The 15,100-nt window shown below is 45.5% G+C and overlaps 1 protein-coding gene across 1 annotated transcript; it reads right to left on the reverse strand.

Moving 5' to 3' along the window:
- Positions 1–7,063: 7,063 nt before the first annotated feature.
- mymk (myomaker, myoblast fusion factor) lies at positions 7,064–11,277 on the reverse strand. Its single transcript, XM_046348584.1, has 6 exons — positions 10,877–11,277; positions 10,058–10,172; positions 9,569–9,717; positions 9,238–9,354; positions 8,924–9,064; positions 7,064–8,601 (listed from the first exon to the last, which is right to left on the reverse strand). The coding sequence occupies exons 1-6, from the start codon at positions 11,009–11,011 to the stop codon at positions 7,825–7,827; spliced, it is 1,434 nt and encodes a 477-aa protein (XP_046204540.1). The 5' UTR covers positions 11,012–11,277; the 3' UTR covers positions 7,064–7,824.
- Positions 11,278–15,100: the final 3,823 nt, after the last annotated feature.

A 15,100-nucleotide genomic window follows, 5' to 3' on the forward strand; every position in this document is an offset into this window, starting at 1 on the left:
AAAACAAAGCCATGAGGTCGAAGGAATTGTCCGTAGAGCTCCGAGACAGGGTTGTGTCAAGGCACAGATCTGGAGAAGTGTCCCAAAACATTTATAGTATTGAAAGTCCCCATGAACATAGTGGCCTCCATCATTCTTAAATGGAAGAAGTTTAGAACCACCAAGACTCTTCCTAGAGCTGGTCGCCTGGCCAAACTGAGCAATCGGGGGATAAGGGCCTTGGTCAGGGAGGTAACCAAGAACCCAATGGTCACTCTGACAGAGCTCCAAAAGAACCTTCCAAAAGGACAACCATCTCTGCAGCACTCCACCAATCAGGCCTTTATAGTAGAGTGGCCAGATGGAAGCCACTCCTCAGTAAAAGGCACAAGACAGCCTGCCTGGAGTTTGCCAAAAGGCACCTAAAGACTCTCAGACCAAATCAAATTGTCACATGCGCCAAATACAACAGGTGTACCTTACCGTGAAATGCTAACTTACAAGCCCTTTACCAGCAATGCAGTTAAAATAAATTGGGTTAAGAAAATATTTACTAAATAAACATTTTTTTTTTTAAAGATTAACACAAGAAACTTACATAACAATAACAAGGCTATATACAGGGGAGGGGGGGACAATGTATATAGTCTGGGTGGCCATTTGACTAATTGTTCAGCAGTCTTATGGCTTGGGGGTAGATGCTGTTAAGGAGCCTTTTGGTTCTAGACAGTGCTCCGATACTGTTTGCCTTGCGTTAGCAGACTGAACAGTCTGCTGTGACTTGGCAACTGGAGTCTTTGACAATTTTTTGGGCTTTCCTCTGACACCACCTAGTACATCCTGGATGTCAGGAAGCTTGGCCCCAGTGATGCACTGATGCACTACCCTCTGTAGCGCCTTACAGTCAAATGCCGTGCAATTGCCATACCAGGTGGTGATGCAACTGGTCAGGATGCTCTATATGTTGCAGCTGTAGAACTTTTTGAGATTCTGGGGACCCATGCCACATCTTTTCAGCCTCCTGAGGGGGAACAGGTGTTGTCGTGCCCTCTTCACAAGTGTCTTGGTGTGTTTAAACCATGATAGTTTGTTGGTGATGTGGACACCAAGGGACTTGAAACTCTCGATCCTCTCCACTTCAGCCCCATCAATGTTAATCGGGGCCTGTTCAGCCCTCCTTTTCCTATGGTCCACAATCAGCTCCTTTGTCTTGCTCACATTGAGGGAGAGGTTGTTGTCCTGGCACCACATTGCCAGGTCTCTGACCTCCCTATAGGCTGTCTCATTGTTGTCAGTGATCAGGCCCACCACTGTTGTCGTCAGCAAACTTAATGATGGTGTTGGAGTCGTGCTTGGCTATGCAGCCGTGGGTGAACAGGAGAGTACAAGAGGGGACTAAGCATGCATCCCTTAGGGGCCCCAGTGTTGAGGTTCAGCATGGCAGATGTGTTGTTGCCTACCCTTACCACCAGGGGACTGCCCGTCAGGAAGTCCAGGATCCAGTTGCAAAGGGAGGTGTTTTGTCCCAGGGTCCTTACCTTAGTAATGCGTTTTGTGGGCACTATGTTGTTTAATGCTGAGCTGTAGTCAATGAACAGCATTCTCACATACATGTTCCTTTTGTAAAGAAGGGAAAGGGCCGTGTGGAGTGCAATTGAGATTGCGTCATCTGTGGATCTGTTGAGGCGGTATGTAAATTGGAGTGGGTCTCGGGTTTCCAGCATGATGGTGTTGATGTGAGCCATGACCAGGCTTTCAAAGCACTTCATGGCTACAGACGTGAGTGCTACGGGGTGGTATTCATTTAGGCAGATTACCTTTGCTTTCTTGGGCACAGGGACAATGGTGGTCTATTTGAAACATGTAGGTATTACAGACTCGGTCAGGGAGAAGTTGAACATGTCAGTGAGGACACTTGTCAGTTGGTCTGCGCCTGCTTTGAGTACACATCCTGTGAATTTTGAATGTTGACCCGTTTAAAGTTCTTGCTCACATCGGCTACAGAGAGTGTGATCACACAGTTGTCCGGAACAGCTGGTGCTGTCATTCATGCTTCAGTGTTGCTTTCCTCAAAGCGAGCATAAAAGGCATTTCGCTCATTTGGTAGGCTCACATCACTGGGCAGCTTGCGGCTAGGTTTCCCTTTTGTCGTCCGTAATATTTTTCATGCCCTGCCACATACGACGAGCGTCAGAGCCGGTGTAGTAGATTCAATCTTAGTCTTGTATTGACGCTTTGCCTGTTTGATTGTTTGTAGCGGGATTTCTTATATGCGTTCGGATTAGTGTCCCGCTCCTTGAAAGCAGGACACTCATTGAAAGCGGCAGCTCTGTACTTTAGCTCGGTGCAGATGTTGCCTGTAATCCATGGCTTCTGGTTGGGAAATGTACATACAGTCACTGTGGGGAGGACGTCGTTGATGCACTTATTAATGAAGCCGGTGACTAACGTGGTATACTCCTCAATGCCATTGGATGAATCTCGGAACATATTCCAGTCTACGGTAGCAAAACAACAACCATGAGAAACACATTTCTCTGGTCTAATGAAAACAAGATTGAACTTTTTGGCCTGAATGCCAAGCGTTACGTCTGGAAGAAACCTGGCACCATCTCTACGGTGAAGCATGGTGGTGACAGCATCATGCTGTGGGGATGTTTTTCAACGACAGAGACTGGGAGACTAGTCAGGATCGATGAAAGATGAACGGAGCAAAGTACAGAGAGATCCTTGATGAAAGCCTGCTCCGGAGCACTGAGGACCTCAGACTGGGCCAAAGTCTTCCAACAGGACAACGACCCTAAGCACACTGCCAAGACAACGCAGGAGTGGCTTCGGGACAAGTCTCTGAATGTCCTTGAGTGGCCCAGCCAGAGTCTGGATCGAACATCTCTGGAGAGACTGAAAATAGCTGTGCAGCAACGCTCCCCATCCAACCTGTCAGAGTTTCAGAGGATCTGCAAAGAAGAATGGGAGAAACTCCCAAAATACAGCTGTGCCAAGCTTGTAGCATCATACCCAAGATAACTCAAGGCTGTAATCACTGCTAAAGGTAATTCAACCAAGTATTGAGTAAAGGGTTTCAATACTTATGTAAAGTTGATATTTCATTATGGGGTACTGTGTGTAGATTGATGAGGATACAATTTAATCCATTTTAGAATAAGTCTTTAACGTAACAAAATGTCAAGTGGTCTAAATTCTTTCCGAATGCACTGTAAATGTGTGTGCATACAATGTGTGAGCAAATGATGGAGTGAGTGTTTGTTTGTATGTGTTCGAGTGTCAGTGTGCGTAAGTGTATAGGGCTCTGTGAGTGTGGTCAACTCTGATTGTGGTCAACTCTGAGTCCGTGTAGTCATTTGGTGTGTGTGTGTAGGTGGCCCCTCTGCTGCTGAGTCTGTTCCCAGGCTGCTCAGTGTCAGATGTGCTGTCCAGTGAGACGGCCAGAATGGTTAAAGCCGAGCTGATGGACAACATCCAGGCCTGGAAACACTGCATCCTCCATGCTAAAGTTAGGTTAGGCTAACACTGTTTGTCCACAACCCCTCCCTGCCACGGCTAAAAGTGGTCAGACCTGAATCAGAAAGATATATAAATACCTGGTTTAGTTTTCCAGGTACAATAGAATGGAAAACCTCCCAAAGTACAGAATCATAGCTAAATCAAGCACATGTACTTTTGTGTTTTTTTAAACATATTTATTTAACTCTGGTCTGAAAATGGTCAAAAGGGCAGTTGCACAGATCCAGATGAACACTTCTCCTGGACTAAATAGAAGCCTGTTCAATAGAGAGTCTCAATTGGAAGTGCTTTGTAGTCCTTCCTTACATAGGCCAAATATGGGTGTGTACACCAGTCCCAAAGTGTACAAACTAATTGTGGTTGATGCTCATTCAAATCAAATCAAATCAAATTTATTTATATAGCCCTTCGTACATCAGCTGATATCTCAAAGTGCTGTACAGAAACCCAGCCTAAAACCCCAAACAGCAAACAATGCAGGTGTAAAAGCACGGTGGCTAGGAAAAACTCCCTAGAAAGGCCAAAACCTAGGAAGAAACCTAGAGAGGAACCGGGCTATGTGGGGTGGCCAGTCCTCTTCTGGCTGTGCCGGGTAGAGATTATAACAGAACATGACCAAGATGTTCAAATGTTCATAAATGACCAGCATGGTCAAATAATAATAAGGCAGAACAGTTGAAACTGGAGCAGCAGCACAGTCAGGTGGACTGGGGACAGCAAGGAGCCATCATGTCAGGTAGTCCTGGGGCACGGTCCTAGGGCTCAGGTCCTCCGAGAGAGAGAAAGAAAGAGAGAATTAGAGAGAGCATATGTGGGGTGGCCAGTCCTCTTCTGGCTGTGCCGGGTGGAGATTATAACAGAACGTGGCCAAGATGTTCAAATGTTCATAAATGACCAGCATGGTTGAATAATAGTAAGGCAGAACAGTTGAAACTGGAGCAGGAGCATGGCCAGGTGGACTGGGGACAGCAAGGAGTCCTCATGTCAGGTAGTCCTGGGACATGGTCCTAGGGCCCAGGCCAGTTGAAACTGGAGCAGCAGCATGGCCAGGTGGACTGGGGACAGCAAGGAGTCATCATGTCAGGTAGTCCTGGGGCATGGTCCTAGGGCTCAGGTCCTCCGAGAGAGAGAAAGAAATTCATTTCAGATGTGTTTCCCCAGAATCTGCAGTGGGCTTGACAAGATGACCCTGTCACATGACACAGACACCCAGTCTGACATCCAATCCTCAGAGGACCAGTCTAACCAGGTGGCGGAGCCGCTTAAAGCCTGTGTGGCACCCCAGTACGTGTACAAGCAGATCGTCAGGATCAACCAGCGGGTACTAGACCAGAAAAACACCCAGACACTGGGACAGACAAACTCATCTGTGAGGTCACTTAATTAAGTGAGGTCACTTAATAAAGCCCTTCAGTTCAAACTCTCTTTCCATACCTCTTATTCACAAAATCACATAAAACACTCAACTTATGCTTCACCATAGATCAGTACTTGTTTTAGTTGTGTCCTCCACCCGTAGAGATCATTGAAAGAGTCTCTCATACTGAGCAGAGGTGCACTTCCTGTGTTGGCTGTGCCAGGTGAAGCGAGCAGTGCGATTGGCCCTTGAACGGCGATAGCCTCTGCAGTATGATGGGTCCAGCCTGGCCCCCACCCGCACAGTGGAACAGGAGCAGTCTGCACTGGTCTCTAAGGACAGGCTGTACCACTGTAGGAAGTTTGGGGGGTTTGGAGTGAATTCCACATAAGCATCAACACTATGGTGTTTACTACTCTTAGGGTGACATAGTGGAGTGTGGCCATGGTACTATAGCTTGAGGTTGCCATGGCACAACACTATTCTCATATCCAACAGGTGTCAGTAGAGGCCCAGTTTTCCTTAGTTCCACCTCACCTGTTTGGATTTACAGTCATTTATCCATTAGTCTAGATTGTCAGGGCTCAAGGATTTTCTAATGGGATTGTTTTTGTCTATAACTATGATTGACAGGCAAATGGAGACATGTAAAGGGCGTATGACAAAAAGCAAGATGTGGGCCAGTTAGATGAAGGCAGTTCAATGATATGACAGATAGAAATGATGGAGAAGCTGTAGCTCTTTTGTATACGTTATATTCCCTTGAGAATTTAGTTGAATGCCAAAGGTATTGTGCCTTGGACGTTTTTTCCCTCAACATTACAGTACATCTTTATTTTTAACAAGATCATTTAGCTGTGTAAATTTGCCTGAAAATTATGATTTTTTTTCCCTTGCCAAATATAATAAAGATATGTATCAAGATTATAGACAAGTGTATAGATTGAATTCACCCCGAAACTGTAAATGTATCTAGAGTTTAAAAGTTTTGAATATGTGCGGCAATAATGTGGTATACAGTGTGTACCAGTTGGGTATTGTAGCATACTGTACATGGTGGAGACTGGAGAAGAGAGGGGGGTTGTTTTGAGAGAGAAGCAGCTGCCCCCCCCCCCCCCGCCCAGCTCTGACAGCAGCTATAGTAACAGCCGATAAGGAGATTGTGACACTCAACCCTGTAGGAAACACCCCAGCAGCATCTGATCACATGCATTCCATCCACACCAGCTATTGTTTCAATTACTGAACATACAATCATTTGTGATGAACGTACAGTGCAAATTCTACTCAGGTTCCCCCCTTGCATGTATAAGACGTCATTGAGAGCAGTGGCATAATCCCATGCGGAGTGTGGCGTAGCAGAGATTCTAGTTTAAACGTACATGTTCACACAGTACGCCTGGTACCACCCAAATCTTCTCAATGGTGTCTGCCCAATGTTTGTGCAGGCGACCACGGAGCCCATGCCTAGACTGATGTCAATCATCAGATGGGGTGATGATGTTGTGGCTCCATTTGGAGAGCGTGGTCGACCGCCGCCTCACAATGCGATGTCGGCGTGGGGATGGGGCTTGGTGCTTGGTTCAGCTCCCTCAGACAGTATGTGTGGGCTGCAGTCCTTGAACAAAGTGGTCTGGGACAGACAGTGGTCATAAAGGAGCTGAAAAGTGTTTCACCCCCTCGCAATAAAAGTTTAAGGTTACCGTCCTGTCAGGAATGGGGAAATGCAGCCAGGAGAGCCCAGTGGCCGCCAGGTTCTACCCCAGACAAAAACACCTTTCTATGGGCACAGGAGCTGGTGGCTTTGCCCCCAGTCAAAAAAAAATGATTGGTGGACCGGAGGAGTTTCATTCACGTTTGGCTAGAGACTGTTTTGTCTAAGACTTGCAGAACACGTTTGTAATCTTTGGGTAGTGTTCGGAACAGGTGACGTGCAGCTAACGCACGCCACTTTTTCCTCCCGAAGGGAAATGTAGAATTCTTGCAGCTTTATGATGTGAAGGGCTTTAAGTGGATTAGTGCTGCTTGAATTAAGTATGTGCCAGTCAGGGTGTGTATCAATAGTGAAAGAGCTGTTCTTGTGCAAAAGAAAATTACTCCGATACAGGTAGTTATTTTCACATGAGGGGTGTCTGCTCAATTCCATCCATGAAACAAGGATACAGAATCATATCAAAGGAAACATCAACCATGTATTTTCAAATATTTATTTGAAAAATAATTACATACATTATAGTGAAACCATCACGGTTAAATAAAACCCTTCCCATTGCAATAAATAAGCATTATGTAAAGTACATCATGAAAACGCTTAGCGAGAGTGAGGCTGAAAAGGAAGGATACAAAGTTGAAGTTGCTTGGTCACTCAATATATTGGAATAAATACCTGCCACCTCATTCTAAACATTCTAAAACACTGCAGTTGGTTTACAGTCTAGTGTCTGGACCGGATTCTGCTGCACTCAAATGTCTGATGCACCAGATGACATGTTTGGCACCTAGGGGATATATAAAGCGAGTAAAATGTGCTTTTACAATCTTGTAATTTTCATAACTGAATTTAACTGCATAGTTCCTTTCTCAGAGAGAGAGAGCAGCAGACGAAAGGTCCCTCCTGAGAAACATTTGAAAGACAATTTATTCATCTTGGAGAGAAAAAATGTCTGCCGCCTGTGCTACTCACAAATTTTCCAGTCAGTTTTACTGGCTTGCCTCAGGAACCCTTCTCCCTGTCACTCTCCTCATGTTTTGAAGTAAAGGGCTTCTCTCCTGTTTTCTGTACAGACAGAAGAGACAGCCATACTCTTTGTCTCCCTGGGGGCACAGGCCAGGGCTTGACCTTCGTGGATGATGTCTGTGTTCCTGTAACCCCGTATTGTATGACATCGTTCTCTCTCTATTTGCTTTCTCCCTGGACATCACCAAGACCAACTGACTCATAAAAGTTTATCTGTCTTGTGGGGTCACTTCCACCCATTCTGTTCTTTGAGCTTGCTGATGTCCAGTCCTTTGTGAACAGGTTTAGTGCTGCTAATATCTAGTCTGATGTCCAGTCCCTTCTCAACTGGTTTAGTGCTGCTGAAGTCCAGTGCTCTCTTAACAGTTTTAGTGCTGTTGTCCAGTCCTTTCTTAACAGGTGTAGTACTGATGATCTCCCATCCTTTCTTAACAGGCGTAGTGAAATCCAGTGCTTTCTTATCAGGTGTAGTGTTGATGTCCAGTCCTTTCTTAACAGGTGTAGTACTGATGATCTCCCATCCTTTCTTAACAGGCGTAGTGAAATCCAGTGCTTTCTTATCAGGTGTAGTGTTGATGTCCAATGCTTTCTTATCAGGTGTAGTGTTGATGTCCAGTGCTTTCTTATCAGGTGTAGTGTTGATGTCCAGTGCTTTCTTAACAGGTGTAGTGTTGATGTCCAATGCTTTCTTAACAGGTGTAGTGTTGATGTCCAATGCTTTCTTAACAGGTGTAGTGTTGATGTCCAGTGCTTTCTTAACAGGTGTAGTGTTGATGTCCAGTGCTTTCTTAACAGGTGTAGTGTTGATGATCTCCCATCCTTTCTTAACAGATGTGGTGATGTCCAGTGCTTTCCTAACAGGTGTACTAGGTGGGTTGTACAGAGGGAGAGTTGGTGAGTTGCAGGCCCGTGTCCAAGGCCGCTCAGTGGGAATGGTCCAAATGGTTCGAGACGTGGTCTTCTTCTTGTCCTTCTTCTCCTTCGTAGAAGCAGGAAAAGGTGTCTGATCGTACAGAGAGAAAAGTTAGAGAAACCTTGGTAAGGAGAGTTGGAGAGACAACAAATATGTTTTGAAACAAATGTGACCATAGGAGCTTACAGCACCTTCTCTGACTAGCAATTCAGCAAGTGTGTTTGGTTCAACTGTAAAAGACACGGCAGCTCCGGGAACAAGCACCATTGCAGTCGCTGCGACTGATTATCTAAGTTATAGGCAGAATCCAACTTTTCATTGAACAAACTGAAATGAACTTGTTCTGTACGTCATGCAACATGTTCATAGCACTGAAACTCCGTGCATTGGTGAGATATAAAGGGAGACATACGCAGCAGAGGAGCGTGTAGCAGCTGAGCTTGGCGGGGTTGCCGTCGGTCCCCGCGTAGCGGTTCTTTTTGGGTAGCAGCAACACGAAGGACACCGCCATAGACAGGTGGTAGAAACTGTGGACATAGGCGTAGTCCCACTCCTGACAAACAAATTGAAATCGATAAGTCTCACCCCCCCCCAAATGTCAATGTTGTTCCCACTTGTACAAGCGAAACACAGATCTCAACCAGGTGTTTTGCAGTTGACCGTCTAGTTATTGTCTTGATTGTGAATGGGGCGAGGGGAAGGAGGGAGATGGAGTTGTTCTGATACCTCGAAGTAGAAGCGGAGCATCAGAGCCAGGGCACCGAAGCAGCATCCTGGTCCCACCTGTTGAGTATATACTCTCTTCTCGGGGTAGAGGCCCCTTGTCTCTTTCATTTTCTGTAACTGAAATATCATGCACGGGATGTGTTTCCAAACAAAATAGGTTTAGTTGGAGAGATAGTCAATGCAATGTTGCTAGGCAATACCTCAACTAAGTATGGACTTCGGTGTACATTTCACATTATGAGATCTCTTATCACATTACTGTAAACATGACCATATTAGGGCATATCGTTATCAGTGTTTGTCATAGCCATATTGTATTGTCTTCACACACCCATTTGACAGTGATTATGAATACTGCTGATCCTATTGGTCCAGAGTAGATCCCATAGCCCCAGCGGTCCTGGTAGATCCTCACAGCACAGGTCAAAACCCCAAACATGGTCAGAGTAGAACGCTTTGGCTCATCAAAATCCCCTAAAGCTGGAGAAGAGAGAGAGAGAGAGTGTGTGTGTGTGTGTGTGTGTGTGTGTGTGTGTGTGTGTGTGTGTGTGTGTGTGTGTGTGTGTGTGTGTGTGTGTGTGTGTGTGTGTGTGTGTGTGTGTGTGTGTGTGTGTGTGTGTGTGTGTGTGTGTGTGTGTGTGTGTGTGTGTGTGCGTACAAGAGAGTGAGAGACAGACACAGCACATGCTTCCGAACAACTGCTCAGTGGTACTGAATGCAGAACTCACGAGCTCTCTGAACATAGTTTTAGGCCACTTAACACACTCCGAGGGTAAGCCATTAAAGTGTCATGACACAACAGCGTGCTGTTTACACTCACCTATCAGTGTGACCCAGATCGAGATGGCTGTTCCGTACACGCTGAAGTACTCCAGGATCTCATACTTCATGAAACATATGATGGAGAGGCCTGGCCCATCACACGCATGGTAAATCTAGGGTCGAACACATCCCATATGGGTTTCACGTACAACAGTATTACACAGCCACTTCCTTTCTGCTCGTTTCAGTTCTGATAGGACATCCTGTCTCTGGTAGGTTAAAGTAGACCCACACTTTAGGTTGTAATCATAAGCACCCCTACGAAATGGCTCAAATGACTGTACAAGGGACTGTACCACAGGAGGTTGGTGGCACCTTAATTGGGGAGGATGGGCTCGTGGTAATGGCTGGAGCTTAATGATGGAATGGTATCAAATGCATCAAACACATGGTTTGATGCCATTCCATTTACTCCGTTCCAGACATTATTAAGAGCCGTCCTCCCCTCAGCAGCCTCCACTGGTCACTGTGCAATGCATTTTCTTCAGTATTACAGTACTAATCATAGATTGTTTGAAGTTGTCTACACAATCACTCACAAGTACAGCACACACACACAGCCCCACTCACAAGTACAGTACACACACACAGCCCCACTCACAAGTACAGTATACACACACAGCCCCACTCACAAGTATAGTACACACACACACACACAGCCCCACTCACAAGTATAGTACACACGCACACAGCCCCACTCACAAATATAGTACACACACACAGCCCCACTCACAAGCAGTGTCAGTAACACACAGACAGCCTCCATAATACAGTAATGCACATTGTCAACATCTCAGCGTCATGCCATGGATCTTACCGTGGTGAAGAACATGGTGAAGAAGTAGACCATGGCCTCCATGTGGAATCCTCTCTTGGTGGCCACGCTGGCTGCAGGCAGGAACACCAGGCTGCTAACGGTGGGCAGCAGCATCTTGGCAATGTAGGCTCCCATGGTGGCTAACTACAGCAACACCGACTCCCTGGGTGTTGGGTATCTGGTGCAGATGATAGGTTGATCTGATCCGAGGTTTCAACCAGCAATAATCACACCTCAGCTGAATTGATATTGATACAGGCTGTCTACAGTAGTACTGCTCTGTGGCTGTCTGGCAGCGCTGGATGGGAAGATGTCCTTGAATCCCTCAGTCCTCTACCAGTGAAATGAGAGAGCTGGTAAGTGGACAGGGAAATGTACACCACACCACACACACTCTCACACACAGCTGTCCTGTTGGAGCTCTTTAAAGTTTTCATTTGCCCCAGCGAGGCGTGTATGTGCGCTGTCGTCGTAGGACAGCTGTCTGCATACCAGGTCTGGCAGGCACGGCTGGGTGGGGAGAGTGGTCGCATGCCATGGCATTGCGGCATGTTTGTGACGTGTCGTGTTTCAGGTTGTTAGGCTCTAATTTTCAGAGCACAAACTCAACGGAGATGATGAAAGCTTTAAAACCAAGATAATTCTGCCCAGAGGGTCAATACAACTGCATTCAGACAAAGACATGGTTTCAGCCGTAGTAGTATACAAACCCCACTTTGGGTGGAGTCTCCTCCTTATCGCTACACATTGCATTGTTATTGCTAGGCAGGGAGCTGAGTGAAATTGTCCTTAAATGGTTCCTCCTCTTATCAGTACTGCCACGTGTGACCGTGTTCCCTGCACTCAGCCCCTCCCAAACTTCATTATGCCCCCCCCCCCCCATGTCTCTTTTAGAACTAATGATTGGTAATTGTTCAAGCTCAGAAACCAAGCCTATCATTGTCAATGGTGAGGCACACGTTAGATTCGAAGCTCTGCCATGGGTTTTGTTGTGGTTGTATGACTGTTGTTGAGAACCTCCATCTCTTGTGGCAGTCACTCCAGGCAAGTCAACTTTTTAGCAGTGGCTCTGTTAGTGTCCCATACAGAGAAACACTGCTCGTCTGAATTTGCCAATGGTGACCATGCAATACCAGTCCACCCCAGGCAGCACTCTTAAAGTATTTCTATGAGTATGTATTGTACATTGGATCAATGTTTTTCCAGAGCCAATTGTGAAGTAGTAAATGTTAAACTCGCATGGATCTAATTAAATGAGGAGGTCACGGTCGAGAGGGAGCTCTTTAAGCCTTTCGAAGTAGCTGGTGGTGCAGCAGTTGCCCTCTCCTCTCCTTCTCTCCTCTGTTCCTTCTCTCCTTTCCTCTCCTCTCCGCTCAGCTGTTGCACCTGCCCTGTGGGGCTGACGGGAACACAAAGAGTGCAGTGTAGTTGGGAACACACCCCACGCCTCAGATTCCTGGAGGGACTCCGTAACATGAGCACTCGGGACATGGTCAAAACGGCTCTCAGGCTCGGCTTGGGGACCCCTATTGGCTGGACCCTGCGCTCTGTCAGTATCCTCTCTATACCAGCCCATAGTTTTTATTTTATTTTATTTTTTTAACCTTTATTTAACTAGGCAAGTCAGTTAAGAACAAATTATTATTTACAATGACAGCCTACCAAAAAAGCAAACGGCCTCCTGCGTGGACAGGGGCTGGGATTAAAAATGTAAAATAAATAAAAATATAGGACAAAACACACATCACGACAAGAGAAACAACACATCACTACATAAAGAGAGACCTAAGACAACAACATAGCATGGCAGCAACACAACATGACAACAACATGGTAGCAACACAACATGGCAGCAGCACAACATGGTAGCAGCACAAAACAAGGTACAAACATTATTGGGCACAGACAACAACACAAAGGGCAAGAAGGTAGAGACAACAATACAGCCAATACAACAAGTACAGCCTTTGGAATTTGGAATGACCCCTGGAATGGGGTGGGCTGGTCCCAGGATTCTGAGGTTGGAGTTCGTTCAAGTTTGAATTTGTTGAGAGTACAATGTGAGAGCAGGGGGATAGCTAACAAAATGAAAGTGTGTCATTGTTACTTTCACCCCAGCAGGCCCATGCCCCTGCTCAGTCCCTGTCTAAACATGGGCATGGACGGTAGTGTGGGAATGTGGCAGCCAGGGACTTCCTGTAAGCATCTGAGAAAACACTGGGCTTCCTTTTGATTTTCTCATAAATAGTTCTGCCCTCTGCCCTCTAGTTCTTTTATAAATAATTGAAAAGTAGATGTTTTAGTTAGTTTTCTCTGTGAGCGCACAATTCCAAAAAATATATTTGTTTTAAAGCTGTGGGAATGTATCCAAATTACAGTGCATTTAGAAAGTATTCAGACCAATTGACTTTTCCCACATTTTCTTACGTTACAGCCTTATTCTAAAATTGATTAAATATTTTTTCCCTCATTAATTTAATTTACCCATAATATCCCATAATAACAAAACAAAAACAGGTTTTTGAAATGTTTACAAATGTATAAAAAACACGGAAATCTTACATTTACATAAGTATTCAGACCCTTTACTCAGTACTTTTTTGAAGCATCTTTGGCAGCAATTACAGCCTCGAGACTTCTTGGGTATGACCCTATAAGCTTGGCACACCTGTATTTGGGGAGTTTCTCCCATTCTTCTCTGCAGATCCTCTCAAGCTCTGTCACATTCAGAGACTTGTCCCGAAGCCACTCCTGCGGTGTCTTGGCTGTGTGCTTAGGGTCGTTGTCCTGTTGGAAGGTGAACCTTTGCCTCAGTCTGAGGTCGTGAGCACTCTGGAGCAGGTTTTCATCAAGGATCTCTCTGTACTTCTCTCCCTTCATATTTCCCTCGATCCTGACTAGTTTCCCAGTCCCTGCTGCTGAAAAACATCACCACAACATGATGCTGCCACCACCATGCTTCACCATAGTGATGGTGCCACCACCATGTTTCACCATAGTGATGGTGCCAGGTTTCCTCCAGACATGGCTCTTGGCATTCAGGCCAAAGAGTTCAAGCTTGGTTTTATCAGACCAGAGATTCTTGTTTCTCATGGTCTGAGTCCTTTAGGTGTCTTTTTGGCAAACTCGAAACGGGCTGTCGTGTGCCTTTTACTGAGGAGTGGCTTCCGCCTGGCCACTATACCATAAAGGCCTGATTGGTTGAGTGCTGCAGAGATGGTTGTCCTTCTGGAAGGTTCTTCCATCTCCACAGATGAACTCTGGAGTTCTGTCAGAGTGACCATCAGGTTCTTGGTTACCTTCCTGACCAAGGCCCATCTCCCCCAATTGCTCAGATTGACCAGGCGGCCAGCTCTAGGAAGAGTCTTGGTGGTTCCATTTAAGAATGATGGAGGCCTCTGTGTTCTTGGGGACCTTCAATGCTGCAGACATTTTTTGGTACCTTTCCCCAGATCTTTGCCTCAACACAATCCTGTCTCGGAGCTCTATGGACAATTCCTTCGACTTCATGGCTTGATTCTTTTCTATGACATGCAATGTTAACTGTGGGACCTTATATGGACAGGTGTGTGCCTTTCCGAATCATGTCCAATCAATTGAACTTACCACAGGTGGACTCCAATCAAGTTGTAGAAACATCTCAAGGATGATCAATGGAAAAAGATGCACCAGAGCTCAATTTCGAGTCTCATATCAAAGGGTCTGAATACTTATGTAAATAAGGTACGTCTGTTTTTTATTTGTTATAAATTTGCCAACATTCTAAAACCCTGTTTTTGCCTCATCATTATGTGGTATTGTGTGTAGATTGATGAGGACTTTTAAAAAATGTAATCAATTTTTGAACAAGGCTGTAACGTAACAAAATGTGGAAAAAGTCATGGGGTCTGAATATTTTCCGAATGCACTGTATATTTGGAAAATAACATAGATATACTTATAGAACAGTATAGAATACAGAATAGTATAGAATAGTTTTGTGTATAAACTGTTATTGCGAGTGCATTGTGCCCCATTGAGAAATGATTTCCAGGGCACGTGCACACGTGTGTTTGTGTGTGTGTGTTGGTATGCAATTATGTAGTTGTATTTTGTGTGTGTGTGTCAGTCTGTGTCATCTGCTTGATGATGTGTAGGTCTGCCAATCTGTCTGGCTGTCTGACTTGCTGCCTGCCTGTTTGTCTGTCTGTCTGCGAGCATGAATGTGTCCGTCTAAAGTGCAGT

The sequence above is a fragment of the Oncorhynchus gorbuscha genome, linkage group LG05, assembly GCF_021184085.1.
Source record: "Oncorhynchus gorbuscha isolate QuinsamMale2020 ecotype Even-year linkage group LG05, OgorEven_v1.0, whole genome shotgun sequence".
Lineage (NCBI taxonomy): Eukaryota > Metazoa > Chordata > Actinopteri > Salmoniformes > Salmonidae > Oncorhynchus > Oncorhynchus gorbuscha.